At 35.6% G+C, this 27766-nt stretch overlaps 1 protein-coding gene across 5 annotated transcripts in view; it reads left to right on the forward strand.

Annotated features, from left to right (window-relative positions):
• The first annotated feature begins 1817 nt into the window (after window positions 1–1817).
• LRRCC1 (leucine rich repeat and coiled-coil centrosomal protein 1) overlaps window positions 1818–27766 on the forward strand; it is a 35024-nt gene continuing 9075 nt past the window's right edge. Inside the window, exons 1-14 of one of the 5 annotated variants that reach the window (XM_033439822.2) lie at window positions 1818–2096; window positions 4404–4609; window positions 4922–4987; window positions 9310–9477; window positions 11445–11620; window positions 11721–11783; window positions 16167–16363; window positions 16639–16786; window positions 17738–17886; window positions 23509–23713; window positions 24228–24367; window positions 25791–25992; window positions 26533–26718; window positions 27471–27645. In XM_033439822.2, coding sequence (XP_033295713.1) covers window positions 2008–2096; window positions 4404–4609; window positions 4922–4987; window positions 9310–9477; window positions 11445–11620; window positions 11721–11783; window positions 16167–16363; window positions 16639–16786; window positions 17738–17886; window positions 23509–23713; window positions 24228–24367; window positions 25791–25992; window positions 26533–26718; window positions 27471–27645 — 2170 coding nt within the window. In that variant the 5' untranslated portion in view covers window positions 1818–2007. Of the gene's footprint in view, window positions 2097–4403; window positions 4614–4921; window positions 4988–7683; window positions 7817–9309; window positions 9478–11444; window positions 11621–11720; window positions 11784–16166; window positions 16364–16638; window positions 16787–17737; window positions 17887–23508; window positions 23714–24227; window positions 24368–25790; window positions 25993–26532; window positions 26719–27470; window positions 27646–27766 lie in introns of those variants that run through there. The other 4 variants (XM_033439824.2, XM_049700750.1, XM_033439826.2 and 1 more) reach the window with 4 other exon arrangements.

The raw sequence follows: 27766 nt of genomic DNA on the forward strand, positions 1-27766 counted from the left end.
AGCTTGCTCAAATGGCAGCTCAGGCAGTCTTCCAAGAGAGGGAGCAGAAGCCTGCAAGACGTCCTGAGGCCTAGCACTAGATGTCTTGGGACTAGCACTAGAATTCCAATGAATTCTATTGACCAAAACAAAAACTAACATGTAAGCCCAGAATCAAGGATCCAGTGAAGAGTTTATACCTCCACCTCTTGTTAAAAGGAGCTGCAGGGCTTCCCTGGTGGTGCAGTGGTTGAGAGTCTGCCTGCCGATGCAGGGGACGCGGGTTTGTGCCCCGGTCTGGGGGGATCCCACATACCGCGGAGCGGCTGGGCCCATGAGCCATGGCCGCTGAGCCTTCGCGTCCGGAGCCTGTGCTCCGCAACAGGAGAGGCCACAACAGTGAGAGGCCCTTATACCGCAAAAAAAAAAAAAAAAAAAAAAAAAAAAAGGAGCTGCAGACACATGGTAAAGCATGTAGCTATAGGAAATAGTGAATTGTGGCTACAAGTTTTAGAATATATTAGGTACAGCTGAACAACAGGAGACTAATGACAGTTAAGTCTGGATATATCTTCAACATTAGAAGGTTAGGCCTTTATTTGACGGCCAATGTTGACACAAATAATCAATAAATGATCTATAATAAAAATAGGAAAGAGTTGTATTCCAGCCAAACTAAGAACTATAGCCCAGGGGACCCAGATTCAATAAGTACTTGAATTATGTTCTGCTGGGCAACAAAATGGGGAAAGCAAAAAACAGCAAAATTATATAAATTGTCAAGAATTGGGCTTGGAGCTGGTAAGAAGTAAGGGTGTTTGTTAAGCAAGGTTAGGTTGAGGTCTGAAATGGTTGCATAGTTACAAGGGGAGACTTTGAGATCATAATGTTGCAGCTGGCAGCTGCTAGCAGATATTGTTTTGAAAACAGCTGGTGGTGTCCTTGAGTTTGATACAGTTCAGAAAATTCAAGTTCTGGAAGATGCAGGAATGTGTTTGAAACCACATCTACGAGGCCGCTCAGCTCCATTTTGAATCTGAATCAGTTAATCCATTTTGATTTTTAAATGCATTCTTTCCTTTAATGGTTAAAGCAGATGTACAATGCATGTTTGACGTAAGGTAGGCTGTTCCAGTTAGCATAAAGCCAGAATGACTTCCCCATGCCTCAGTATGTGAAAATTTCTTCCGTCGCTAGTGAGGAACCACGGAAGATTTTAGTTTAGGATAGTGACTGGTCCAGGGTTGAGATAAATATTTTGTCTCCATTTAAAAATATTCCCTTGACCCAGAAAGCAATGTAACCAGGAGGGTTCTTGGACCTTATTTGGGTATTGTTTTCCTACCTGGAATGCCATTCTGTCCAGAACACACTGTGAGCTAGCAAGACTCTGTTCAGTCATCTATGGATGACTTCCTTTTATAAAACATTCCCACTACCCACAGGAATATACAGTTGGCTTAAATGCTTCTGTGCTATTCCTAGCACTGGCCCTGATGCACAGCAATTCTGTTTCCTCCACTGAACTATGAATGCTTCCAGGAACGAGAATGGCCTTCATCTTATTCCTCACTGCATAGGGAGGTGCCTGGCACAAGTAAGGCATCCAGTAGACGCAATAACCTGGGGGAACAACTTATAGGTCTGTAAGACTACAGGTCTGTAAAAACAAACTGCTGTGAAATCGCCTTCAGAAGTCAGTCGCCTACAATGCAAAAATCATACAGAAGAGCCACAAAAGAAAGACGCATTCCTTGCCCAACCACCACAGGCCAGGCAAAATGTTTCGCTTTACGGCAAGTCTCAGGAGTCGCGCCGTAGATACCGTAAAAGGGAGGGAAGGCCTCGTTGGGGAAGCTCAGGCTTCTGGCTTTGCGACACCGTCGGGGCGGGAAAGTGCCGGCTGTCGGTTGGAGGAACTCGGCCCGCCCCCTAGGGCCGGACTTCCGCGCACCCCGGAGGCGTGTTCCGGCCTTTCAGACCCGCCGCTGGGCGCCGGTTAAGACCCATCTCGCCGTCGCCGGTGCCATGGCGGCGCCGGTGGAGCCGGAAGTCGAGAATGAGGACGGCGAGAGCCGCTGCGGGGATCTGTGCTTCATGGACAAAGGCCTGCGGAGGTAAAGGGCAGCTTTACCGGAGACCGCACGGCAGGGGCCGAGGGCGGCGGGCGGCCTCGGTGGAGCGGAGGCGCGGGGCAGCTTTACCGAGACCGCACACGAAGACGTCTGGCTGTCGCCCGCCGTTCTCCGCCACAACTGCGCTGCTGAAGTGCCAGATCCAAATCCAATGAGCCCCCTTTCCTTTCCTCCAGGGACTAATGAACACCCTGGAAACTGCCCCACGTCCTGGTTCCCTGCCGGCGTTTGACCATCCTCCCTTCTTCGCTGGTTCTCCTTTCTTTGCTGGCAACTATTTCTTTGCTTGCCCTGTAATTGTTGGTCTTCGCGGGTTCTGTCCTATCCTTTGCTCTTTCTCTATGACAGAAAGTGGCAAAGTAGTATCTCTGGCAGCCGTAAAGCAAGAGTTTGCTGCTCTTCATTGGTTTTGCCTTGATTGTCTTAGCTCCTGGTCCAATTACTTTGCAGAGCCCTGTGATACATATACTGTTAATACTTCTTGAAAATACTAAACATAACATATTTAGTTCACTGCTTTCCTCTTTCATGCAGCCCAAATTTGTTCACGATACTAGGCTCTTGGTTCTGCGTTGCTGATTGGTCCCTCGCTGCCTTTTCAGTCTTACCTCTTACCCTTTCTCCGGTTACACCCTGTGATTAGCCACACTAAGCTACAAGCGGGCAGTTCCATAGTAGGCTTCTCTGTGCCTTTCCACATACTGTTCCTTTGTTGCCTGCCCTCTCTGTGCACCTTGCTGATACTTCAAGCAACTTGTTCTGGATCCTGATCTAAAATTTGCCAGAAAGCCCCAGGAAGGTGTTTTTCAAAAGAATATTTATATTTAATAATAGCTGCCATTTACTGAATGCCATTTATGTGTGCATGTTACATATATTATCACAAATCCTCACAACAATTCTGCAAGGTAGTAACTTTACGAGGGACAGATCTGAGATTCAGAGGATCTTTATAACTTTCCCAACATCGTGCAGCTGGTGGATTAAGTTTGAATTCAAAACCATTTCTGTCTAATTTCACTGTCTGCTTTTTCGGCTATACTACATTATATGCACAATACTAATTTCCAGAAACCGAAATGCTTCAGAAACTAGATGGCTGTCATTAAGAGCATGTGTTAATAGCATAACGTCTGGTATTAAATAATAGCTCAGTAAATGACAGAAGCAAGATAATTGGAAAATATTTGAAACAGTCACATTTAGAGATTGCCAGTTTGAAATTTAGAAATGCTTTATCTTTTCTGCCAGGTGTTCTTATGTGCTTCAGACTGAAGACTAAAGGATAAGTTGAATGACCTTGTGACTTATTCATACTTTTCATGTTTTAATTTTAAATTTGAGATTCTTAATGCAAATTTGGAAGCAAACTTGAATTCCTTGTTTTCCCTTTACTCCCTGACTGGTAAACTTCTCATTTTCCTGCTACTAGATTTCCTACAGCTTTACTATAGCTGCTATAGAACATAGAACAGATGCCAATGACATTGTGTGTCCCAGTTCAAGCATCTCTGAATTATGTGCACTGTAGTTTATATTCCTGGAACTCCTATCTTCAGAAGAGGTTCCAGTTAAAAATAGCAGTAATTGACAGAATGAAGAGATGAGTTCCATTTAGAGGAGATGCTTTCCAAATTTCAGCAAGGGAGGACAGGGACTGTTTCACTACGAATAGCAATAACTAATGGTTTATTTTGAAATCAACTACATTCTGGGTTAAACAGACATAGCAGACAGTGATGAGAATAAGATTGTAAACTCCAGTGCCAGATCTGTATTTATACTGGCTCAATTTGGTAATAGCTACAAGAATTTGGACAAGTTATTTAATTTCTGTAAACCGTGGCATCCTTAGATACCTACTGCTTGGAATTGTTGTGAGGATTAAATGGGCAGAGGAAACAGGTCTAGAGAGGTTAATTCATTTACTCAAGTAACACAGCAAAAGTGGTAGAGTGCAGATTTGAACTTGGGGTGTTATGATTCCAGGAACTGACTTCACAAATAACTGCTTTCACTCAGTGCTGATGACTTTGTTTGCATATAAAAGCTAGAAATGCCCGGTATCCCTTGCCTCTCTTGATAATGGTCCAAAATACTGGTTAGTTGTAAGAAGCAGTGTACCTTATGAGACATTTCAAGGCTACCACAAGTAGGAAGGATTTTATTATAGAATGAATAGAGTTCATACTTACTATCTACATGCTGTTTGGTTAATTTTATTTATTTGGTCATGATTTTTAAATCCATTTTTTACTTGTTTTTGAAAATATATATTTTCCTTTGTAGCATATCAGAGTTATCTTTAGATTCAGCCCTTCGTGCCATCAATCTTCATTGCAATAACATCTCGAAGATCAAAGCCATTGATCACATTTGGAATTTACAACATCTAGATCTGTCATCTAATCAAATAAGTCAAATTGAAGGGCTAAACACACTGACAAAACTACGTACTTTAAACTTGTCCTGCAATTTGATCACAAGAATAGAAGGTTTGTAAGTGATTTTCATCTAATACTTTGCATAAGGGAGTTGATTTAAGTCCATTTTTCATCTTCTTCCCAAAAGAGTGGGATAAGTATTATCATAAACTTTTCAAAACTGACCCTAAAACTCTACATAAAAAGTTTTCTTCTAGAAAAGTTATCAGTTTAAAAAATATATATTTTGTAAAATACCAACAGAATTGATTTCACTGTTATCAGACTGTAGATTTGCTTCAGAGCAGTCTGAAATAGTATTGTAATACTATATAACTAATTAATTGATTATTTGAATCTTATAATGGCTTTATTTTGTTTTAGGACTTAAAGCACTAACTAATCTGACTAGACTGAATTTATCTTATAACCACATAAATGATCTTAGTGGTAAGTTGATATGCTTATGTTTTCTATAATGCTGAGTATTTGCCATGTATAATGAGTTAGACTGAGCTGTGCATGTTGAAGAACTGAATAATCCAATTTTTGACCAAAAATCTTATCTAGAGGGTGTTTCTCAGTCATATTTGTTTTTTGTTGGTGCTAAAGCTACAGCTGAATAAAAAACTAGGAATAAAAACCAGAGTAATCAGTAACAGAAAAAACTTGGTTAGAAAGAACCTACTTTGGGAGAATAATGTTTTAATCTTAGATAATTAATATACTATTATGTAGAGAGAGATAGTTCCAGCAGAACTTTTTACAATGATGAAAATATCCTGTATCTGTGCTATCTGGTATGGCAATCAGTACACAGATATGGCCTTTGAGCACTTGAAATGTGGCTAGTACACTGAGGAACTGAATTTGTAATTTTATTTAATTTTAATTAAATTTTTATTTAAATTTAAAAAGCCACATGTGGCTAGTGCTACCATATTGGACAGTGTAGGTATATAGCATTCCAAAGGCTATAGCAAATTAACAATCAAGGTTTTTCTTTCAAAGATTTATTATTATTTATTTAATTTATTTTTTTGGCTGTGTCAGGTCTTAGTTGAGGCATGCGGGATCTTTTATTGTGGTGTGTGGGCTTCTCTCTACCTGTGGTATGCAGGTTTTTCTTCTCTAGCTGTGGCACGTGGGCTCCATAGTTGTGGCACATGGGCTCCATAGTTGTGGCACGCGGGTTCCAGAGCGCATGGGCTCTGCAGTTTGTGGCATGCAGGCTCTCTAGTTGAGGTGCTCAATAGTTGTGGCACGCAGGCTTAGTTGCCCTGCAGCATGTGAGATCTTAGTTCCCTGACCAGGGATCAAACCCGCGTCCCCTGCATTGGAAGGTGGACTCTTTACCACTGGACCACCAGGGAAGTCCCAGGATTTTTTTTTAATTTTCTTTTTGACTTTACCATATATAAGAAGGTTAAAACTTGTTAATCTTTTAATTGATTAAAGTGATACACTGATAAAATGAACGGAGTTTTATGATAATTCTTAAAATTATCTGTCAGAACTAGCAGAATTTCTCTAATTATCTTCATAATCCTTATCAGTATTTGAAACAGTCTTATTCATTTGTTTGTTCTTCTCCCCTGCTAGAAAAATACGACCCTATGCCAGGTATTTAGTACACAAAAGAATAAAATACAATGACCTAGTCCCTACCCTTAACCAAAGTAGCAACAGTATTTTAATTTTTAAAAACCTTTTTCCCCCAAAATGTGGAAGTATTAGAATTGAGTATTAACTGTAGCTCTGTCTCTGCTGTGTGATGCTGAGCAAAGTATATTGTTCTTTGGATGCAATTTCCTTAACTGAAAAATGTTAATTTTGGATAATATAGTTCATTCATTTACTTCTATAGTGATGAAAAAATAACAACAACAAATAGATAAAGTTCTTATCACAGGGCTTACATTGTAGTGGGGAAGTAAAACAAATAAATGAGATCATGTCAAACCACCCCAAAAAATAAGCAAAAGATTTGAGCAGACCCTTCCCCAAGAGGATATCCAAGTTGCAAACAAGCCCATGATTTAAAAAAATGTTTAGCATCCTTAGTAATTAAGGAAATGCAAATTAAAATCATAATGAGATCCACTTCATACCTACTAGAGTAGATATACTTTTAAAAACTTAAAATACAAAACACTGGTGAGATTGTGGAGCAACTAGAGCTTGCATACATCACTGGTAGAATTCAAAATGGTAAAACTACTTTGGAAAACAGTTTGAAGGTTTCTTATAATGTTAAACAAATACTTAGCGTATAATCATGCATTTCTACTTCTAGTTGTTTACCTAAGAAAAATGAAAACATGTCTAATCAAAGACCTGTACATGAATGTTAATATGATTATATTACTTTTTAATATAATCATGTTTATATGATTATTCATAATCTCCAAAAACTAGAAACCACCCATTTGTCTATCACCTGGTAAATGGATAAACAAATTGTGATACATCCACAGGATGGAACACTACTTGGCAATAAAAAGGAATGAACTATTGATACATGCGGCAACATAGATAAATCTAAAAATAATTATACTAAGTGAAAGGAGCCAGACACAAAAGATTACGCTGTATGATTCCATATATATGATATTCTGACAAAACCAAAGATACAGGGGCAGAATGAGATCATTAGTTACCAGGGGTTGAAGATGAGGAGAGAAGATTGATTTACATAGGGACACAGTGATTTGGGTGATGAAAATGTTCTGTGTCTCCATTGTAGGGGTTACATAACCGTATATGTTTGTTAAAGCACATCAAACTCTACTGTATATATTTTCTGCAAACCTATAAGTTCTAATAGATAATTCTTAGAATGATAATATTTTATATGTTCAGAAACACTTCAGTAAGTAAATAATGACAGTTCATACGATTAAGAACATACAAAAACACTAAGGCATGATCAAGCTTGCCATGATAAAGGCAGTAAGAAGGCTACTGTGGCTAGAGCATAGCAAATGAGGGATTAATGTGCTAAGAAAAGAGATAACAAAACAGGCAAAAGTCAGATCACGTACAGCATCGTAAGCAGGGTAAAAAGTTTGTATATTATTCTAAGTACAATAGGAAACCATTGGAAGGCTTTAAACAAGTAAGTGACTCAATACATCTGTTTAAAGGATCACTTTGGCTGCTGAGTGGGTGAAGAATGGACTTCAGTAGGACGGTGAAAGTCAGGTGGCAAGAAGCTCTTCCTGTGGTCTGGATGAGAGATGATGGAGACTTGGACTAGGATGGAAACAATGTAGAGGAGTAAATACATTATGTTTTGCATGTGGAGTTCATAGAACTTGCTGATGGATTGAGATGAGGAGATGAAGGGAAAAGGAATCAAAGATAATTAAGAGTTATCTTTGTAGTAACAGGTGGTTGATGGTACTATTTCCTGACATGGGGAAGATTGGAGGAGGAACAGGTTTAGAGATGAAGGGGTAAGAATGAAGGATCCTATCTTAAATTCGAGAGCCCTATTAGATATGTGTGTGTGTATGTGTATGACCTGCGATTTGGGGGTAGGGCATCAGGGTTGGTGTAGATTTGGTACATCAGTGCTGTTTGTTGCTGTGACACTATAGGAGATTCTGAAGAGTGTATGAATAGAGGAGGGGGTGACCAGGAATGCGCCCTGGGGCACTTTAAAATCAAAACGTAAAAGGGACATGAAGTTGCAATATAAGAGAAAGAACCAGTAACATGGAACAGGAACTTAGAAATGTGGTAGTAAATTAAGAAGAAATGCTGAGTACTCATAAGAATGCTTGACGGGAAATCTGGTCCTGTAGTGAGTGGTCAAAGACTTTTCTGAGGGTGTGACAGATGAACAGAAGTTAGTGATGAGGACTATGAAGAAAATAAGAGGCAACCCTGTAAAAAAGATGAGTAGAAGTTAGCCAGATATGATAAAGGTCATTGAGGAGAGAAGAGTATTCCAGTCAGGTTGAAGAAATTGAAGGGGGGGGAAGGTGAGTAAAGTTGAATTTATACATGGAGAGTACTAAAATAGGCAAAATTGAAAAATAAGACCTTCATCAGAACAGTGTAGAGTGTATCTCAGAATGGTCCTTCCAAAAGAAGGAAGGCTAGGGCATTCAGCCATGGATGATTCTCCTTTTGTTGAGGGGTTCCTGGAGGTGTTAACTCCTTCACATTTCTGAGCTAAACTCTTGCTCAGCAAGCTCCATTTTAAAGAAAATTCTGAGACATGGCCCCTGTCCACCACAGCTGCAGTGAAGTCAGGCTGGCCAGGGAGATGTGCCAGGAACCAGTAGCCTCTGCTACAAACCTAGTTTCTAACATTACCATGCTCTAGATAATCTCATGCAAGAAATGTTACCAGGGAGCTAAATCAAATGGGTGCTATTTATATTTATTTTATGCTCAAACCAATGAAATTGGAGTGTTAGCTTATGTCTCCTAATTAAAAATAGTGTGTTGATTGAGAGCCTGAAGCCATCGCTTTATTCTTATTCTCATAAAAGTACATGGGCCTGGGGAGGCCCATTTGTTTTGTTTAAACAGCCCAGGTACGCCTGGGCTAAGGCTCAAAGAGATGCCAAACCTTTGTTTCTTCAAAACAACAATTGACTTTGCTGATACCCTGTTCATTAGATATAGCTGTTTACAGAAGGGTCTTATTAATGCTACTCCTTTGCCTCTTGAAATACAACCTATATAAAAATTATTTTTAGTTAGCTGTTAGAAAAATTACTGTTGTGACATCAAAAACATTTTTTTTCCTGTTGCAGGTTTGATGCCCCTTCATGGAATTAAACATAAACTTAGATATATTGACCTACATAGCAATTGTATAGATAGTATCCATCACCTACTTCAGTGTACGGTAGGATTGCGCTTCTTGACTAATCTCATTTTGGAGAAAAATGGAGAAGATAATCCTGTCTGTCATTTGCCAGGTATGATCAATTAATTTAATACTTTTTGTAACAGTTGATTTTCAGAGCTCCTTTATTTCCTGCAACTTGTATTTATGACCTTGAATTTGTCTTAAGCTTTGCAACTTTTTATTATGTATTTGGAAAAGTATAATTGCAAATAAATTATTAAGACAAATTAAATTGCTGTTAAAAGAGGAACACAAGCTGAAGAGATAATTCTCTTTAGACAGTTTTATATTTGATAAGTGAATGCCTCAAAATTAAATTGTGCTTATGATATATTCTTATAGTATAACACTAAGCAGCCATAAAAAAGAATATAGAATCTCTTTAGCTACTGATAAGCACTTATCTCCAAGATATATTACTGTTAAGAGAAAGAAAAGCAAGTTGCGAAACATTGTGTATAATACGCTCCCATCTGTGTGCAAAGGATAACGTGTGTGTGTGTGTGTTTGCTGAGTATATATATATATAAAATACCTAGAAGGATACACAAAAATCTGATAATAGTGGCTAACTTCAGTATTAGGTAGGTAGGGATCAGGAAATGAGAAAAGGGCATCTAGGAATCAGGAAATGTTAGGAAAACTTTTTACTGAATACCTTTTGAATTTTACACCATGTGAATGTGTTAAATTATTAACAAGTAAATGACTTTTTTAAGAAGAAATCTTAAACTTAATATGAGCTTAGACTTATTAAGATACAAGATATATAGAAGATGCTGCTGAAATGCCATTTGATCTAATTCAAAATCATTGAGGTTGGCAAAGATAAAGCAGACCAGACTGCCATTTCTAGAACTTATTTATCTCAAAGTGCTTAACCCAACAATAAGATACAAACGTAGAATATGAATATACATTCTAAAGATGTGTTTGGGTAGAAGTTGGCTGCAGAGGCTGTGTTCTCATTAATATGCAGCTATGAGAAGGCTTTTCCCAGAATGGAAACCTATTTTGATAATTTTACTTTGCAGAAGAATATATTAGATTTGAGATCAACTATTTTCCTAAGCCCATATAATGATAGAGTCTCCCTAAAAATCAGAGCAGATTTCCATTTTGGGGGGAAACTCTTTTCTTGGGGAAAAAACCTTATTCCTAAGACAACTTTAATTTACTGACCCACAAGTTGGATTTTTTTCCTAATAATCTCGTCTCAAGAACCTCTAGTTCCTATAGTTTGAACCTTTGTTTTTCACTTTCTTTCCTAGATGAGGTATTTCTCTGAACACAGTTGCCCTCCCCCCAGAATTATTACTGAAATTACTTTTCTTTCCTCAAAATTTCTAACATGAATTTTCCAGACTTCTTTGTAGTTCTTCCAACCACTTTATTTTACTTGGTTTTAAAATTTATCAAAATTGAAGTGTTTCTATTAGCCTAAACACCAAATTAATGTTAATTTGCCAGACTTCTCATATGTAATTAGGGAAAATAAACATATTCTTAAATACTTGATAGATTGTCTGTTTTAATCCTAGTTATATAGAATTTAAGAGGAGAAAGTAGGAATGTTTAAGTTTGTTAATGCTTATGGCCTCACTAGCAAAATTCTTGCTTCTCTGATTGTTATTCTCATCATCCTGATTTACATCTGTACTAATCATATTACAAATAAACAAGAGCTATATTTGGTTTTCTGTCTGGAATAAATTGCTACTGGTTTCATGCATTTATAGCTTTACAGCAATTTTATAAAAGATAGATCCAGAAATGATGATTTTTTAACTTTCTGACTTTCATCAGGAGGGTTGTTTGGGAGGGATTGGGGGGTAGTGTTTTGTTTGTTTTGTATTTAATGATTATGTACTGGAGAAGAACTAAGTAGTTTTTTATTACACGTTTATTAGTTGCATTCCAGGACTAATTTTATCATTCAGGTGATATATCTGGTAGCTGATAAATTTACTTCATTCTAGAAATAATTAACCTTTCTTTTTATGCTTGAGTTTTCATTTTGAATGATTTGTTTCCAAGGGTACAGAGCAGTTATGCTCCAGACTTTGCCACAGCTTAGAATCCTAGATTGTAAGAACATATTTGGTGAACCAGTAAATATGGCAGAAATAAACTCATCACACCTACAGTGCTTTGAAGGTCTTTCGGATAATTTAGTTTCTTCTGACTCTCCCCTAAATATAAGTGAAAATGAGGTATAGTATGTTTTTTTTCCCTAATATAAAAGATATCTTCAAATTTTAATTAATAAATAAATGTAAATTTAAAGGATTTTGGTTTGTTTCTGTGTCCTAGATCTCTGATGGTATGCCAGTGGTAACACCACCTATCGATGAGGTAGCTCCCTTGGATCACTTTGTAAGTACACCAGCAGATACTGGTTTGACATCCTTTATATCTGTGTGTCCTTCTGAGCCAGAGAAAGTTAATAATGAAAATGATTTTCAGAATGAGATGAAACTTCAGAAATTAGATGACCAAATTTTACAGCTTCTCAGTGAAGTAAATATTTTTCCTACTTTTCTAAGCAGTGTGTTTGTTGGAGAAAAAAATAGTAAAACAAATGTGCAATAAAATTGCATACAAGCTGACCCACCAGAAACAGTCTATATTTATTGCATTGGTGTGTATGTTTATTTTTTTTCTTTAAAATAGGATTCTATTGTAGTAGTAGTGGTAGAAAAAACATACTTTTTTCACTCATTTTCCTTAATGTCCTCCTTCAAATCTTCATTATGTAATTCTTTTGTTGTTCTGCAACAAAGGAATTATTTGTTATTATTTCCACCCACCCACCTTTTATTTCAAGTAAATAGAACTCTTTGGATTCAGTGCTTATTAACGTAGAGGATATGTGAGCTACTTTTGGCCTCTACTTTCTCTTCAGTTGTTTCATGGTCAAAGCCACTTCTATAACCTATAGCTAAATGGCAAGTTATTTTATATAATTCCTGCTTCAATTCCTGTTTACAGCAGACCCTTACCAAATAACCTCTGCTTTCTTGAAATACTAATCCTTTTTTACCCCTGCTACTAGTTCTCTGGTTTTTAGAAATTTTGAACTGTGTGGTTGATCCGTAATTCCTAGAATTTACTACTATTTGAGTCTCCAACCTTCTCTCTAGCATCCTTGCTCTGACCTATACTGACAGTTGTTTCCTTGAACACTACACCTCCCAGAATGCAACGGATTTTTCCTTTATCCCCTACCTGGACATGGAGGAGAAAGACTGTGGGATAGGCCCAAAAGGCTATTAGTCAAAAGTCAGTTTGACCTAGAAATTTGTAGTTGAATTTTAATATTTAAATTTTTTCTCAAAATGGGGGTGGGTAGTGGAAAATGCTTATGGAATGATTATGGTTCGATGGGTTGTTAATAATCCTGAACTATTGTCTTAGCTATAACATTAGCAATGCTTGATAAACATGAGGTCTACCTTAGGTGGGTGCGTGAATAAGACTATAAGGATTCTGTGTGCCAAAAATCCCTAGAGATTTCAATTTGGGCCACAGAGGTAGATTGTAGTAGAACTGGGACAAGAATGCTGGCAGATGCATTCTTTGACATCATTGATAACACATTACTGAGGTACTAGGCTCTTCATCTCTTCAGGTTTCATCTTCTATCTTAGAATGGCTGACTCTTCTTTCTCAATGTCAGAACTTAGATTTAAGCTTAATAACCTAAATTTGAAGTGAAATTTTCAGCTTCTCTTATGCCATCCTCATTTCATTCTCACAATAACTCAATCAAGTAGATAGAGATTAGTATATCGTTGTTCTTGTTATATAGAAAAGAAACTCAGTTTATTTAAGAGTCCTTTATTTTAGTGAGGCAGAGTTGAACTTCAAACGCAAATGTCCTGATATCCAATCTGGTATTCTTTCCATTGTCATGCTTCTTATTCAGTTAGTGATAATTCTTCCTACTTTATAACTACGAATAGGAGTCTAGCTCTCTGGAGGAAAAAGGATGATTTGTTGCTATGCATATAAAATTGTTTAGGAGAAGGACTTCTTGTTTTACTTGGTATAAAGGGTAAACATACAATTTGAATTTCAGTTGATATATACACTTAAATTATAAGTGAAGTCATAAAGTTACTGAAAATATGCTATAATATAATGATGGTTATTCTTCTTAATTACTGGACTTATAATTGTTACACTGATTTTGAGAATTCTGTCTGTGAAAGGCTGTTTTGTCTTTAAGTTTTCATTTTATCCCCACCATTTTATTATGAACATTTTAAAACTTAGAGCAAATTTAAGAGAATTTCTTAGTGAATTAGCAGGATACCCACCAACTAGATTCCACCGTCAACATTTTACTCTACTTATTTCATCATATGTCTATCCATCTACTCATTTATCAAACTATCTTATTTTATGACACATTTTAAAGTGAATCACACGTATCAGTATACTTCCCCCTAAATACTTAAGCCTGCATATCATATCATTATAGTTCAGTATTTTTTTACAGTTTTTTTTACTTTCACTTTTTTTTTTTTTTTACTTTTGATGTAAAATAGAGATGTGTGTATTCCCTGAATTGACAGTACATAGGCCTGTTACCCAAACGTTTATGAAGGTGAGCGTCACTGTCCTAAAATGTTCCCTTGTGCTGCTGCTCACAGGGGTTCCTCTACTGCACTCCCCACCCTCGCCACCACTTTTCTCATTTTTTTTGACTATAGACTATTTAATACTCCTTCCAGAACCTACTATAAGTGGAATCATACAGTATATACTTTTTTGTGTAAGGCCTCTTTCACTCAGAATAACCTTGAAATCAGTCCATTATTATGTGTATCAGTAGTTTGTTTTTATCGCTGCGTGGTATTCCATTGTATGGGTATACCACAGTTTATTTTTCCATTATCCCTATTGATATACCACTGGGTTCTTTCCAGGTTTGTGGATAAAACTGCTATGAAATTACAGTACAAGTCTTTTTGTGAACTTAGGTCTTCATTTCTCTTCAGTAAATAGCTAGAACTAGAATTTCTAGATTATAGGGTAGGTGTTTGTTTAGTTATATAAGAAACTGCCAGAGCTTTCCCAAGGTGATTGTTCCATTTTATTCCCACCAACAATGTAAACTGACTGTTCCAGTCGTTCCATATCCTCACCAATGTTTGGTGTTAGCACTGATTTTATTTTAGCCATTCTAGTGGGTGTATACTGATATTCATTGTGACTTTAATTTGCATTTCACTAATGATCAGTGATGTTAAGCACTTTTTCATGTACTTATTGAATCTTTTGTGCAGTGTTCAGAAATTTTGCCCACATTTTTATTGAGTGATTAGTCTATTACTGAGTTATAGGAATTCATTTTATATCTTGAATACTAATGTTTTGTCAAATATATTTTCTCCCAATCTGTGGGTTGCTATTCACTTCCTTAAGGGTCTTTTAATAAGCAGCAGTTTTAATTTTACTGATTTTTATTGTCTAGTTCTATCAGTTGCATGTGAGATGTTAGATTCTTCAACTATGATTGTGGATTTGTCTATTTCTTCCTTTAATTCTCTCAACATTTGCTTGTCATATTTTAAAGCTCTCTTACTAAGCACATACACATTTATGACTACTTTTTCTTCCTATTTAACTGATTCTTTTATCATTATGCAATGTAAATTTATGTTTTCACTCAATTTCGGAATTTTTGGACATCATTGCTTCAAATATTTCTCTGTCCCATTCTCTTTCCTCTTTTTTCAAATTCCATTTAGACCTTTTGAGGTGTCCCACAATCCCCTGATGCTCTGTCGGTTTTATCAACTTTTTTTCTCTGTATTCTTCATATTGAATAAGTCCACTGAACTCTTTTCAGGTTTACATATTCTTTCTTTTATCACCTCATTCTGTATTAGTCCAGCCAGTCAATTTTTACTTTAGACATTGTATTTTTCAGTTGTAAAATTTCCATTTTTTAAAATAATTTTTACTTGTCTGCTGAATTTCCTTTTCATTCATGATAAGCACTTTTTATATCATTGAGCATACTTATGATCACTGTTGTAAAGTTCTTCTCTGCTTATTTGAACATTTAGGTCCTCTCAGGTCTCCACTGATTGTCATTTCTCTTGAGAATAGGTCATATATTCCTGGTTCTTCCTACTGTGAGTAATTTTGGATTTTGTCCTGGACAGTGTGAATGTTACTTTGTGGAGAATCGAGATGCTGCTATAGGCCTCCAAAGAGTGTTAATAGTTTTGTTATAGCAAGCATTTAACTTGCTTTGACTAACTGCTGCTTTTTTTTATCCTTTGCTGGGCTTCTTGCAGTCTATTCCATACTATCCTCAGATTCTTCAGACCCAAAAGTTTGTGGGTTTCCCACTTGAGTTTTAAGACTCCCTACGTAGTGCCAATTGTGCTGTTTTCTTAGGATAAAAGCCATAAAGCAGAAACAATCCATTCTGGTCATATTTCCAGGTGTCTACTCTCCTCTAGAATAAGACTACTTTTGTTCACTTTCCAGGATTCCAAGTAGTGTTGTTGTTGTTTTGTTTGTATTTTTCCCCAGTTTGTAATTGTTATCTTGAGAGCGTCAACCTCATAGGAGCTTACTTGTGCATACCAGAAGTTGAATCCTTTGTCTTTAATTCCAAACATACCTAGTTTATAAATCTTTAATCTTGTAAAAAGTTATAACATTTTAGAAAATGTCAAATTATGTTCTTTTATACCGAATTAAACTTTTAAAAAACTTTGTTTTTTTTTATTCTAGACTTCTAATTCTTTAATAGATAATGTTCCTGAGAAAGATCTCAGACCAAGAAGAGACACAGATGTGACTTCTGAAAGTGACTGTGGAAACAGAAAAGAATGCAATAGAAAAATTCCTCGAAGATCAAAAATCCCATATTATTCCAAAACTATTCAAACTGTTAAGCGCCACAGTAAAAACAACAATGCTTTTATAAGGTACTTCTTTTAGTTCTAGGAATTCAGATAAGGCACACAGAAGTTACTATTGCTGGCTTCTTTCTTAAAGCTATCTCATGGTAATATTTTTTTTACTATTCTAATGTCAAAAGATTTGACTTTTCAGCCTTGCAGCCTCAAATTTAGTCAGTACTTTCATATAAATTTATAGAAAAGGCTCTCTTTATGCTGGATTGTCATTACCTAAGTTGTGAAAAATAGTTATAAGTATTATACATTTCTTTGAGTTATTTTTTGTGTTTTTTTCTTTGCAGTTGTAATCGTAAAATGAAACCACCTTTCTTTAAAGAATTACACCTAAGATCATCTTTAGTGAACAATAATATATTAGAAGAATCAGAAAAGCAGAAGACTGAAATAATTAAAGTAAACAACGGTAGCTCAGAAAATGCCACTTACCGGGTATGATTTAAGAGATTAAGAAAAATTGGATATGAATAATCTTATTTTTAAATTCGAAGTTAGTCCCAGAAAAACTATGCATGTTTTTATGAGCAAAAAAATATTTTGTGTAATTTTATTGGGGGTTGCGGTTGGGTTATTTTCCCCTTCCTGATTTCCAGATTTTGTGTAATGTTACTATTTTTGTAATTTTTAAAGGAATGGAAATTACACATTTATTTAAGATCAGATTTCAGTGAAATCATTTTGTTGTATGCTTGTGGAGGAGAAAACATGTCTGAATTTTTGAATTCTTCCTAAAGCAGTGGTTCCTAACTTATGAGTCTCAGACTCCTTTAAATATCTAAGGAAATCTATGGATTTTTGCAGAGAAACTTCCTTAGAGAAACTCATAAAATGTTGTATATAATTTCAGGGTATTCATGGGCTCTCCTGAAACCCAGTTTTGGACCCATGGATTCCAGATTAAGAGGCATTCAAGAATTTTAAAATTCTTCAATATTTTCCTTAATCATTCACATGTTGTTAAGAATTTTTAGCACACATTGATTTATTTTATATTTTTTATTAACTTACCCTTATTTTACTGTGAACAACTGGTTATACTTAGGATTGTAATGTGCACTATTCTTCCAATAGTATGATTACTTTTTGAAACAGTTCACACTTTTCATGCTATTGGTTTTGTCTCCTTATTCTTAGGTATAAAGGCCTTAATATTTAGAAAATAATAAAAATCATTATGACAATAATAATAGCAGCTAACATCTATTGAGTGGATATTTTGTGCCAGACACTGTTCTGCATGCTTTACTTCCATTCTTTTGGTTAATTCTCACCACAGCCCTTTGAATTAGATACTCTTATTCCCACATTATAAATGAGAAAATTGAGGCAGTGAGAGGTTAGGTAACTTTTCCAATTTCACATAACAGTATTGTTTTCTTTCAGGCACTAGTTGAGGAACTAGATCAAGAGAGAGAGAAGAGATGGAAAGCTGAACAAACTGAAAAGAAACTTATGGATTATATTGATGAACTGCATAAACATGCAAATGAAAAAAAAGATACTCATAGCCTGGCTCTTCTTACTACAGATAGGTAAGGGGAAAGTCTGTAAACCTTAAGTTATCTCATAGCACAAAGAATGCTGAACTTGGAACTGGAATGCCTTAGTTTAAACTAGCTGTAGTATGATAAAAAAAAAAACTATGCATATGGTTTTAGTTTGAACTAATTTAAAGATTTAGGGCTTTGTCAGTTTTTTACATTAACAAAGGATTCAGGATATTAATTTGAGCCCTCAAGCTGGGAGATGTCAGATCGATTAAAAAAAAGTATTATAAGTGAAAAACAGGAAGAGTGTAGAGCTGGGATTGGCAGACTTTTTCCGTAAAGGACGGGGCTTGGCACATTTTTTCTTTAGGCATTCTGGGTCATAATCAGTCTCTTGCATATTCTTCTCAACAATGGGCTTCAGTACCAGATAACCCAAGTTTCTTAATTCTAATGTTTTCATTCCATCTTATTCCATTTCCTGTTTTATCTTTTTTTTCTGTAGTAAATTATGTAATACAGGATTGTCTTATTCCAAGATGTGCGAATACCAAACGGTTTTCTGAAATAACAATAACTTTTTTCTTCTGTTTCCTATAGGCAATTATTTCAAAAGTTATGCTTTTCCTTAAAAGGTTATAAGATTTTTTCCATGGGATTCCTTTCAATTTTTATCTCTTCTCCTTGAATGAGCACCGGGTTTCTAGACTTGGTGTCTGCCAACAAATAGGGCTTAGGAAGTTGCTCTTGGTTCCATTTCTTAGCTGCTTATATAGTAGATCATTCCCTTCCTACAATCTTCATTCATTAGTAAGTTGATGTACATGGCTCCCAGCCCAATTCCCAGGTTCTTTTAAGCATTTAACTAGTAAAGTTGTGTGGTACTGATGTGGTATTTTCTACCCCTCACTACCTGATTCTCTGATTCTTTGTACTTATGGAATATAAGGAAAATTACAATACCAAATGTGTTCCATGAAAACCTCTGTAATTACGCAAGCTACGATGCTTTGTGCTATTACTAGCCAAACCACCACTACCCACCAATTTCTTGCCTTATACAAGACAGTGCTGGACAGGGGTAAAGGAACAGAATGGATAAAATAACTGTCCTCTGACCATCTCAGAAGAAACAGCACTTTTGTTTGCAGTAGGTGCATAGGTAGCCAACATAGTTTAATGATAGATTTATAGAGACTGTGTGACTCAATGAGTCACAGTCATAGAATGAAAGAGAGGGTATATCTTTTTTTTTTTTAATCCAGAAAGATACAAGGCAAAGCCTGAGTGTTCTAAGAGCTGTTATTATTTTAAGTTAGTTCCATTTGCCTTATTGTTGAAATTCCTCCCTGATTTTGGCACTATGTTTTCTCTTGTTTAGAGTCATATGTATATGAATTTTTGTTTTATTCTGTTTTGTAGGTATTATCTAGTGGAATATTAGAGGAAGTTATGTCTGGGGTTGCTAGCCAAATTCTATTTTAATTGGAAAGCTTTGGACACACCTCATCTTTATCCTTCTTTAACCTCTTTGCTGTTGTGCCATGTTCCCTGTGTTACATATTTGTTGTTCTCTTGGAAATTCATCTTCAATCTTTTCTGATTCTTTTTTCTTTTATACCCCAAATGTTTTTTGGGGATTAGATCCTCACCAATCTTCATATTCCCTTATGTGACTTGGTAGGGACTCTGTTTTCCTCATACCTAAGGCAGGGTCTAGCATCTAGGTACCATGCTGTGAATATATATTATCTCAAAAAGTGAATCTTCTTTACTATGCTTTTAATACCTAACCAATAAGCTCCCAAAACTTTTATCTGTTTTATAGGCCTCCTTGATTAACAAATTGTTCATCTAATCATCTACTAAAAATTTCTTGTCTACATTGCTTGTAAGTGTCTTAAGATCAGCATGTCCTTAGGTTGACTTTTTCCTGCTCCCTTATTCTGTATTCTTTGTTCTAATAAATGGTGTTCCAGTCAGCCACCAAAGCTAGAAATTTCAGAATGATTTTTTTTGCTTCCTTTCTCATTCTCAAACTTCATAACCAGTTGGTATTGATACCGTCTTCATTCTGCTTAAACGGTGTTGAACTATCTCCTCTCTGTCCCCAGACGGTTGCATCAGTTTAGGCCCTTATCTCTTGATTAGAGGATTTCTCTAATTTTACTGATCGGTAGCTTCTCTGCCCCTTCCACCATATGGTCCACAGAATAAAGTCCAATATTCTTTCATATAACATACCAAACCAGAGTTGAGAGAGTGAACAAAGGAAGACCAGTTTGGAGACGACTCTCAAAGGCAAGAGGACAAGAATTGGAGAAATGACTGTAGTATAGAAGCTGATGAGTGTAGGGATTTTTCTCAATTATGGCTTGGCAATTATAGTAGGTACACATTGGAGTGGCTGCCTAGCTCAGAAATTCCTTTATGAGGCTATGTCTTTGCTATTCGTTGTCCCCTTTTCAAACACTTGACTTCTGTTCTGTCATGAACTGCCTCTCTGCCTATAATATTGGTTAAGAGGTGAGCCCCTGGCCTTAGCCCACATGGCCACAGTGACCGCTGCATGGAGTGGGCATATGAACCAAATTGGACTAACCAAAGCCTTTCCCAGAGCTCAGTTCTAAGTTGAGCTAGAGAAAGGTAACCTTTTCTGTTTGGTTGTCACTGCTGTCAGAGATGTTTATAGCCTTCCCCATCTCCCTGGCATGTTACAAAGAAGCCTGCCATTGGAAAAACTGAAACCAGCCTGTAGGGAATCAGAGAGAGGGACCTGATGGTATTCATATCCTTGGTTTCAGCTGTGCCTCGGAATAGTGCCACCCCAGCCCCTGAATTGGTTATGTGGGTCAATAAATTCTCCTTTCTTACTGAAACTAGTTAAAGAGTTTTTAGTCAAAAGGCTCTAAGTAACACAGAGGTAGTATAGTACTAGGATATAATACTTAGTGTCTGGGGAAGATACAGGGAAGTCAGAGTTAACTTCAGGTATCTGTTCAGGTATTGTTTCTCTCCTGTAGCTTTCTTTATAAATGCATCAGTGTCCCCTCTGCTAGATATTAAGCTCCTTGAAGACCAGGCTGTATCTTATTCATCTTGCTTGCTTTTAAGCTGATATCTAGCACAATGCCTGAAAAAATGTGTTTTGTAGTTTTGCTGTTGAATAGTAAAGTTCACATAAGATAAAGTTTCATTAATTTATTTTTTTCTCAATCTCAATATTTTATTTTTCAGCTTTGTTGAGGTATAACTGACAAATAAAAATTGTATATATTTAAGATGTACAATGTGATGTTTTGTTATACATTGTGAAATCATTACCACAGTCAAGCCAATTAATATATCCTTCACCTCATATAGTTGTTTTTTTGTGTGTTGAGAATACTTAATATCTACTTGCTTAGAAAATTTCAAGTATATAATGCATTACTTTTAACTTTAGTCACCATGTTGTACATTAGGTCTCTGGAACTTACTCATAACTGAAAGCTTGTACCCTGTGGCCAACATTCCCCCCACTCCTGACCCTTGGTCGCCACTATTCTACTCTCTGTTTCTATGAGTTCAACTTTTTTTTTTAATATTTATTTATTTATTTTGGCTGTGCCAAGTCTTAGTTGTGGCACGCGGGATCTTTAGTTGCATCATGCGGACTCTTAGTTGCAGCATGCATGCAGTATCTAGTTCCCCAACCAGGGATCGAACCTGGGCCTTCTGCATTGGGAGTGTGGAGTTTTACCCACTAGACCACCGGGGAAGTCCCATGAGTTCAACTTTTTTTAGATCCCACATATAAGTGATATCACCAGTTTTTTCACTTAGCATAATCTCCTCCACGTTCATCCGTTTTGTCACAAATGGCCAGATTTCTTTCTTTATTAGGCTGACTAATATGGCATTTATTTATTTATTTATAACCTTTTCATCCATTCATCCATTAATAGACATTTAGGTTGATTCCATATCTCGATACTGCAAATAATGCTGCAGTGTAGATGGGAATGCAGGTTTCTCTTTGAGATACTGGTTTCACTTCCTTTGGATATATACCCAGAATTGGGATTGGTGGATCCCACTTTTATGGTAGTTCTGTTTTTTAATTTTTTGAAGAACCTCCATGCTATTTTCCATAATGGCTGCACCAGTTTAAATTCTCACCAACAGTGTATAAGGCCTCCCTTTTCTCCATATCCTCACTAAGACTTGTTATCTTCTGACTTTTGGATAATAGCCATCCTAACAGGTGTGAGGTAATACCTCACTGTGGTTTTGATTTGCATTTTCTTGATGAATAGTGGCATTGAACATGTTTTTTATACTTTTTGGCCATTTGCGTATTTTTGGACAAATGTCTGTTCAGGGGTTTTGCCTATTTTAAAATTGGTTTATTTGTGGTTTCTCTGCTTTTGAGTTGTATGAATCCTTTACATATTTTAGATATTATCCCATTATCATATATATGGTTTGCAAATATTTTTTCCCATTTGTCATTTGCCTTTTTAGTTTCTTGATTGTTTCCTTTGCTGTGCAGAAACTTTTTATTTTGATGTAGTCCTACTTGTTTATTTTTGCTTTTCTTGTTCATGCTTTTGGTGTCCCCATGGAAAAATCATTTCCGAGATCAATATCATGGAGTTTCCTTCTATGTTTTCTTCTAGGAGTTTTATGGTTTCAGGTCTTATGTCTATGTTCTTAACCCAGTTCGTGTTGATTTTTGTGTATGGTGTAAGATAAGACCCAATTTCATTTTTTTTCATGTAGATATCCAGTTTTCCCCATACCATTTATTGAAGAGACTGTCCTTTCTCCACTATATATTCTTAGGGTCTTTGTTGAAAATTAGTTGACCATATATGTGTGGGTTTATTTCTAGGTTTTCTATTCTGTTCCATTGGTCAATGTGTCTGGTTTTGTGCCAGTGCCATACTGTTTTAGTTACTACAGCTTTGTTTTTTTTTTAATTTTTATTGGAGTATAGTTGCTTTACAATGTTGTGTTAGTTTCTGCTGTGCAGCAAAATGAATCAGTTATACATATACATATATCCACTCTTCTTTAGGTTTCCTGCCCATTTAGGTCACCACAGAGCACCGAGTAGAGTTCCCTGTGCTAAACAGTAGGTTCTCATTAGTTATCTATTTTATACATAGTAGTATATATATGTAAATTCCAGTCTCCCAATTTGTCTCACCCCACCCCCCTTGGTAACCATAAGTTTGTTCTCTACATCTGTGACTATTTCTGCTTTGCCAATAAGTTCATCTGTACCATTTTTCTAGATTCCACATATAAGCAATATTATACGATATTTGTTTTTCTCTTTCTGACTTAAGTTCACTCTGTATGACAGTCTCTGGGTCTGTCCATGTTTCTGTAAATGGCACTATTTCATTCCTTTTTATGGCTGAGTAATATTCCACTGTATATATGTACTACATCTTCTTAGATAAAGTTTCATTGATTTATGTAAAATGTTTTCCCTCTTGGCCCAATGCTAGTTTCAGGGATGGGCGAAAGGCGTACTGTTTTTCAACGTTTTTTATCTAAGGAGAATTTGGAACATACTTCAAATCTTCCTCTCTACTGTAACTTTTAATGTTTAGTACAGTTTTTATCTTTCTATATGTGTAATATACTTAAAGCAACGTTTGATTTATGCTTTAGGCTAAAGGAAATTATTTTTAAAGAGAGAAATTCCAAACTACAACTCGAAATTATGGTTCACAGGCTTCAAAATGAAATTAAAAAACTAACTGTTGAATTAATTAAAGCAAGAGATCAACAAGAGGATCATGTTAGACACTTAAGAACCCTGGAAAAAGCATTAGAAAAAAAGGAGAGACAAAAAAGGCAACAGCAAGCAGCACAGGTATTTCTCTATTTTACTCTCAGTCCCATGAATTAACACATTCATAGCTTCTGTCCTGAAACAAATTATGTCATTATATAGTAAACATAAAGGATGTTAAGCTGAATGCAAAAATTAGTTTAAATGTGCCAGTAATTTAACCTATGGAATCATTTCTTCAATTAGGGCTGCCAACATTCACAAAGCAGAGTTGGTGGAAATGCTGCAGGTTGTTAGCCTTGTGTTTAAGAGCCAGTTTTTAAATGTCTCCTTGGGGTACTTGGAGACTTTTAATTTTCATGCCTTCTGAATGGAAATTTTCAATAAAGTCTGTGGTGAAGTAAGAGTTAATGCTAATGTGTTTGATGCTTCTAAGACTACACTTTATGAGACCATAGCATTTAATAAATTTTGAAAATCAACTTAGTCCCTAGGTCCTATTATTTAGAAGGCATTTGTCTTTGGGCAACTGACATTAAAATAGAAGCAGAGGAGATTATTATCTAAATACTGTAATGGTGTGTATTTTACTCAGATGCGACTTATCCAAGAGGTGGAACTCAAAGCCGTAGCTGCTGATAGAGAAATAAACTTACTTAGAACTTCTCTTCATCAAGAAAAGGAACACGTGCAACAACTTCATGAACTTCTTGCATTGAAAGAACAAGAACACAGGTAAATGAAATATGTACATTTTAGGAAAATATGGACATTTAAAAATAGGAAAAAGTTATTTGGTTTTACCCCCTGCCCCTGCCAAGACTAGACAGTGATTGAGCAGTGGTGAAGTCTGGCACAGTTAGCTCATGGAGAATGACATGTTTATGTATGCTTTAGAATCAATCTTAGAGTTAGAACTAGTAGCTTAAAAACAAATCAGTAACTTTATTGAGGTTGAGGTATGGGCTTATAGCAATGAAGCTCATTTTCCATTTCTCTAAGCCCAACTAAAAATTGATCATTGTAATATAGAGAAAGCTGTTTTAATTGACTTCCAAGTAACTACTTGTTAAATTATCAATATTCTTTATCCCTTTGAAGCAGGGTTCAACAAACTTTCTCTGTGAAGGTCCAGATAGAAAATATCAATATTTTAGGCTTTTCAGGTATCTATCTCTGAATAGATACCACAAAGCTATCTCTTTGTACCACAAAAGTAACCATACACAGCACATAAATGAATGGGCATGGTTGTGTTTCAGTAAAAGTTTACTTCCCCACAAGAAGAACAGCAGGCCAGATTTGGTCTATGGGCTATAGTTTGCCAACACCTGCTTTTTAAAGTCCACAGTAATTTAAGCACATTCAGCTAGTTATCTGCTTACTACCAGTTGAATTGTATGATTGCCATGAGTTAATTGTGTTTGTTCTCAGGCCTGTTTTGGTTTTGTCCTTGTATAAATCAAATTTTAATATATAAATTAAATTTTGATGCTCTGGGGAAAATTGTCATCATATATGTGGTCAAGACAACTATAAAAGATTGGGGGGCAAATAATCACAAAAATCTAAAAATTGGCACTTAATTTTCTTTTCAGATATCTTTTAACTTGTTCTAGTTTAAAGAAACCAAAACCAGAAGTAATGGGTTTTGTTTTATGAGTTTGATTTATTCAAGAAAAATAATGGAGAACTCTGAAGAATGAATTCACATTGAAATTAAAAAACTGGCCCTATATTAAAAGATTGGTGAAATTTCACACATAACTGTTGTTTTCAATTAACCAGCCACCAGGACCAGTCAGACTGTATTTATTTTATGTCAAAGACTCAACCAAAGTAGAAGATGCAGTGAGACAGAACCTGACTTCTGTGAATGCACCCAAAGAATTTTAGAAACCATAAAATGATTCTGAACTATCTCAGTGAAGTTAAGATTTGGCATACTCCTCTTATCCCTGTCACCACCGAATACGCAATCAAAACTCATATTCTTTCTGTATCTACCATCCTATCCCTAGTTTTCTGTGTGTGAAAGTGAGGAGCTGATCTTTAACAATAGGGAATATAGAACATTTAATAACTATTTAAAAGACCTTTAAAGTTTTTCTTTCTAGATAAACAGCATCCTGTGATTTTTATTTGTTTTTCATCCCAGGAAAGACCTTGAAACAAGGGAGTTTTTTAGTGAAGCTGAGTTCCAGGAAGCCTTAGCTAAAGAAGTTGCTAAAGAAGAGAGAAAACATGAACAAGTTATAAAAGAATACCAAGACAAAATTGATGCATTAAACCAACAGTATATGGATTTAGAAAATGAATTCCGTATTGCTTTAACTGTTGAAGCCAGAAGATTTAAAGATGTAAGAATGGCGTCTAGCTTTTTATTGAAAACAGAATCAACAAGATATGGTTTGATAAGACTACGTTTTAGAATTCTAGCTCTATTTGCATGTTGGCTATATGATCTTAACCAAATTACTTAAATTCTTAGAGCCTTATTTTTTCACATAAATAATAGCTAATCTTCAGTGCTATTGCCAAAGCTAAGTGAGGTTATAAATGGTCAAGTAAAGAGAGCACGAATAGGAATTCGGAAACCTGAATTCTCTATTACTATAGAGCAGGGATTGGCAAACTAAAGTCTCCAGGCTCTATTAATAAAGTTTTATTAGAACAGAGTCATGCCCACTTGTTTACATAGTATCTGTGGCTGCTTTTATGTTATAATAGCAGGGTTGAGGACTTACAACACAAACACGTATCGCCTGGCTAGCCTGCAAAGCCAATTATCTGTCAGTTTTATTCTGATTCTAAAAATGAAAGAAGTAAGCTGTTTCCAGAAACAGGTATTTTCCAAATATTTGCAGAACTGCTATTTATAATGCAATTTTGAAATATAGGTTAAAGATGGTTTTGAAAATGTTGCAACTGAATTAGCAAAGAGCAAGAATGCTCTTGTTTGGGCTCAACGAAAAGAAAATGAATCTTCCTCTTTAATTAAAGATCTAACCAGTATGGTGAAGGAACAAAAAACAAAACTGGCAGAAGTTTCTAAATTGAAACAGGAAACAGCAACAAATTTACAGGTAAGACATTGTAACATTATATTTCCTTTTTAATTTTTTATGTCATTTTCTCAAGAATATTGTGATGATTTGAGGAAGTACAAAATTATGAACTAGATAACACTACTTATATATTCTTAACGTGTGTGAAAAGTAATATAATTAGGAGATAAACCATGATTGCACAGATTGTATTGCTTACACTAAAATAGTATTTAAGTAAAATACGTGAATTAATTTTAAGAAGCATACTAAGTAAATGTACCAGTTTTACAGTGATACAGGTGGTTGAAGTTTGGGAAATACATGAATTGTTGATATATTAATTTTGTGGTAGTGGTTGTTTTTACATATACCTAACTATAATAATTTTTTAATTACTTTATTTCTATAGTCTCAATTTTAAATATTAGTGGTATTTTGCCCAAAAGGACTCACTTTCTATAAGTAACCTTTAGACTATTGATATAAATATTGAATATTTGGTGAGAAATTTTGAGTATTACATGTGTAGTTGCTCTTTTAAGATATTAAATAAAATTCAGAGCATTTAAAGGAGTAGGCTCTTAAAATTTGACTTTTTATTTCATGACCTACATTTATCTTTAGTTAATAAAATTTAAACATTTTTTCATGTAAAATTTAGGAACATTTACTTTGTATTTGCTTAAATAGCATTTTTTCTCATTATAAAATGCAAAAAGAAAATAAAGAAACACTTAAATATAATAATTACTTTGCATTTTTTTCCAATGTGTTTTGGTGGTATACAGAATCAAATCAACACACTTGAAATTTTAAGTGAAGATGACAAGCAGAAGAGTATTCAAATAGAACTTCTCAAGCATGAAAAAATGCAGCTTATTTCCGAACTAGCAGCCAAGGAATCGCTAATTTATGGTTTAAGGACAGAAAGAAAAGTATGGGGACATGAGTTGGCACAACAGGGTAAAATTCTCAATTTTCAAAGGGAAAAAATAGCCCATTCTGCTAATCCAACAAATCTGGGTATTAGAAAAGGAAGGGCTTAACTCTGCCTAGACATACCAAGAAAGAAGGTGACACTGTA

This window comes from Orcinus orca, chromosome 17 (assembly GCF_937001465.1).
Source record: "Orcinus orca chromosome 17, mOrcOrc1.1, whole genome shotgun sequence".
Classification (NCBI taxonomy): Eukaryota; Metazoa; Chordata; class Mammalia; order Artiodactyla; family Delphinidae; genus Orcinus; species Orcinus orca.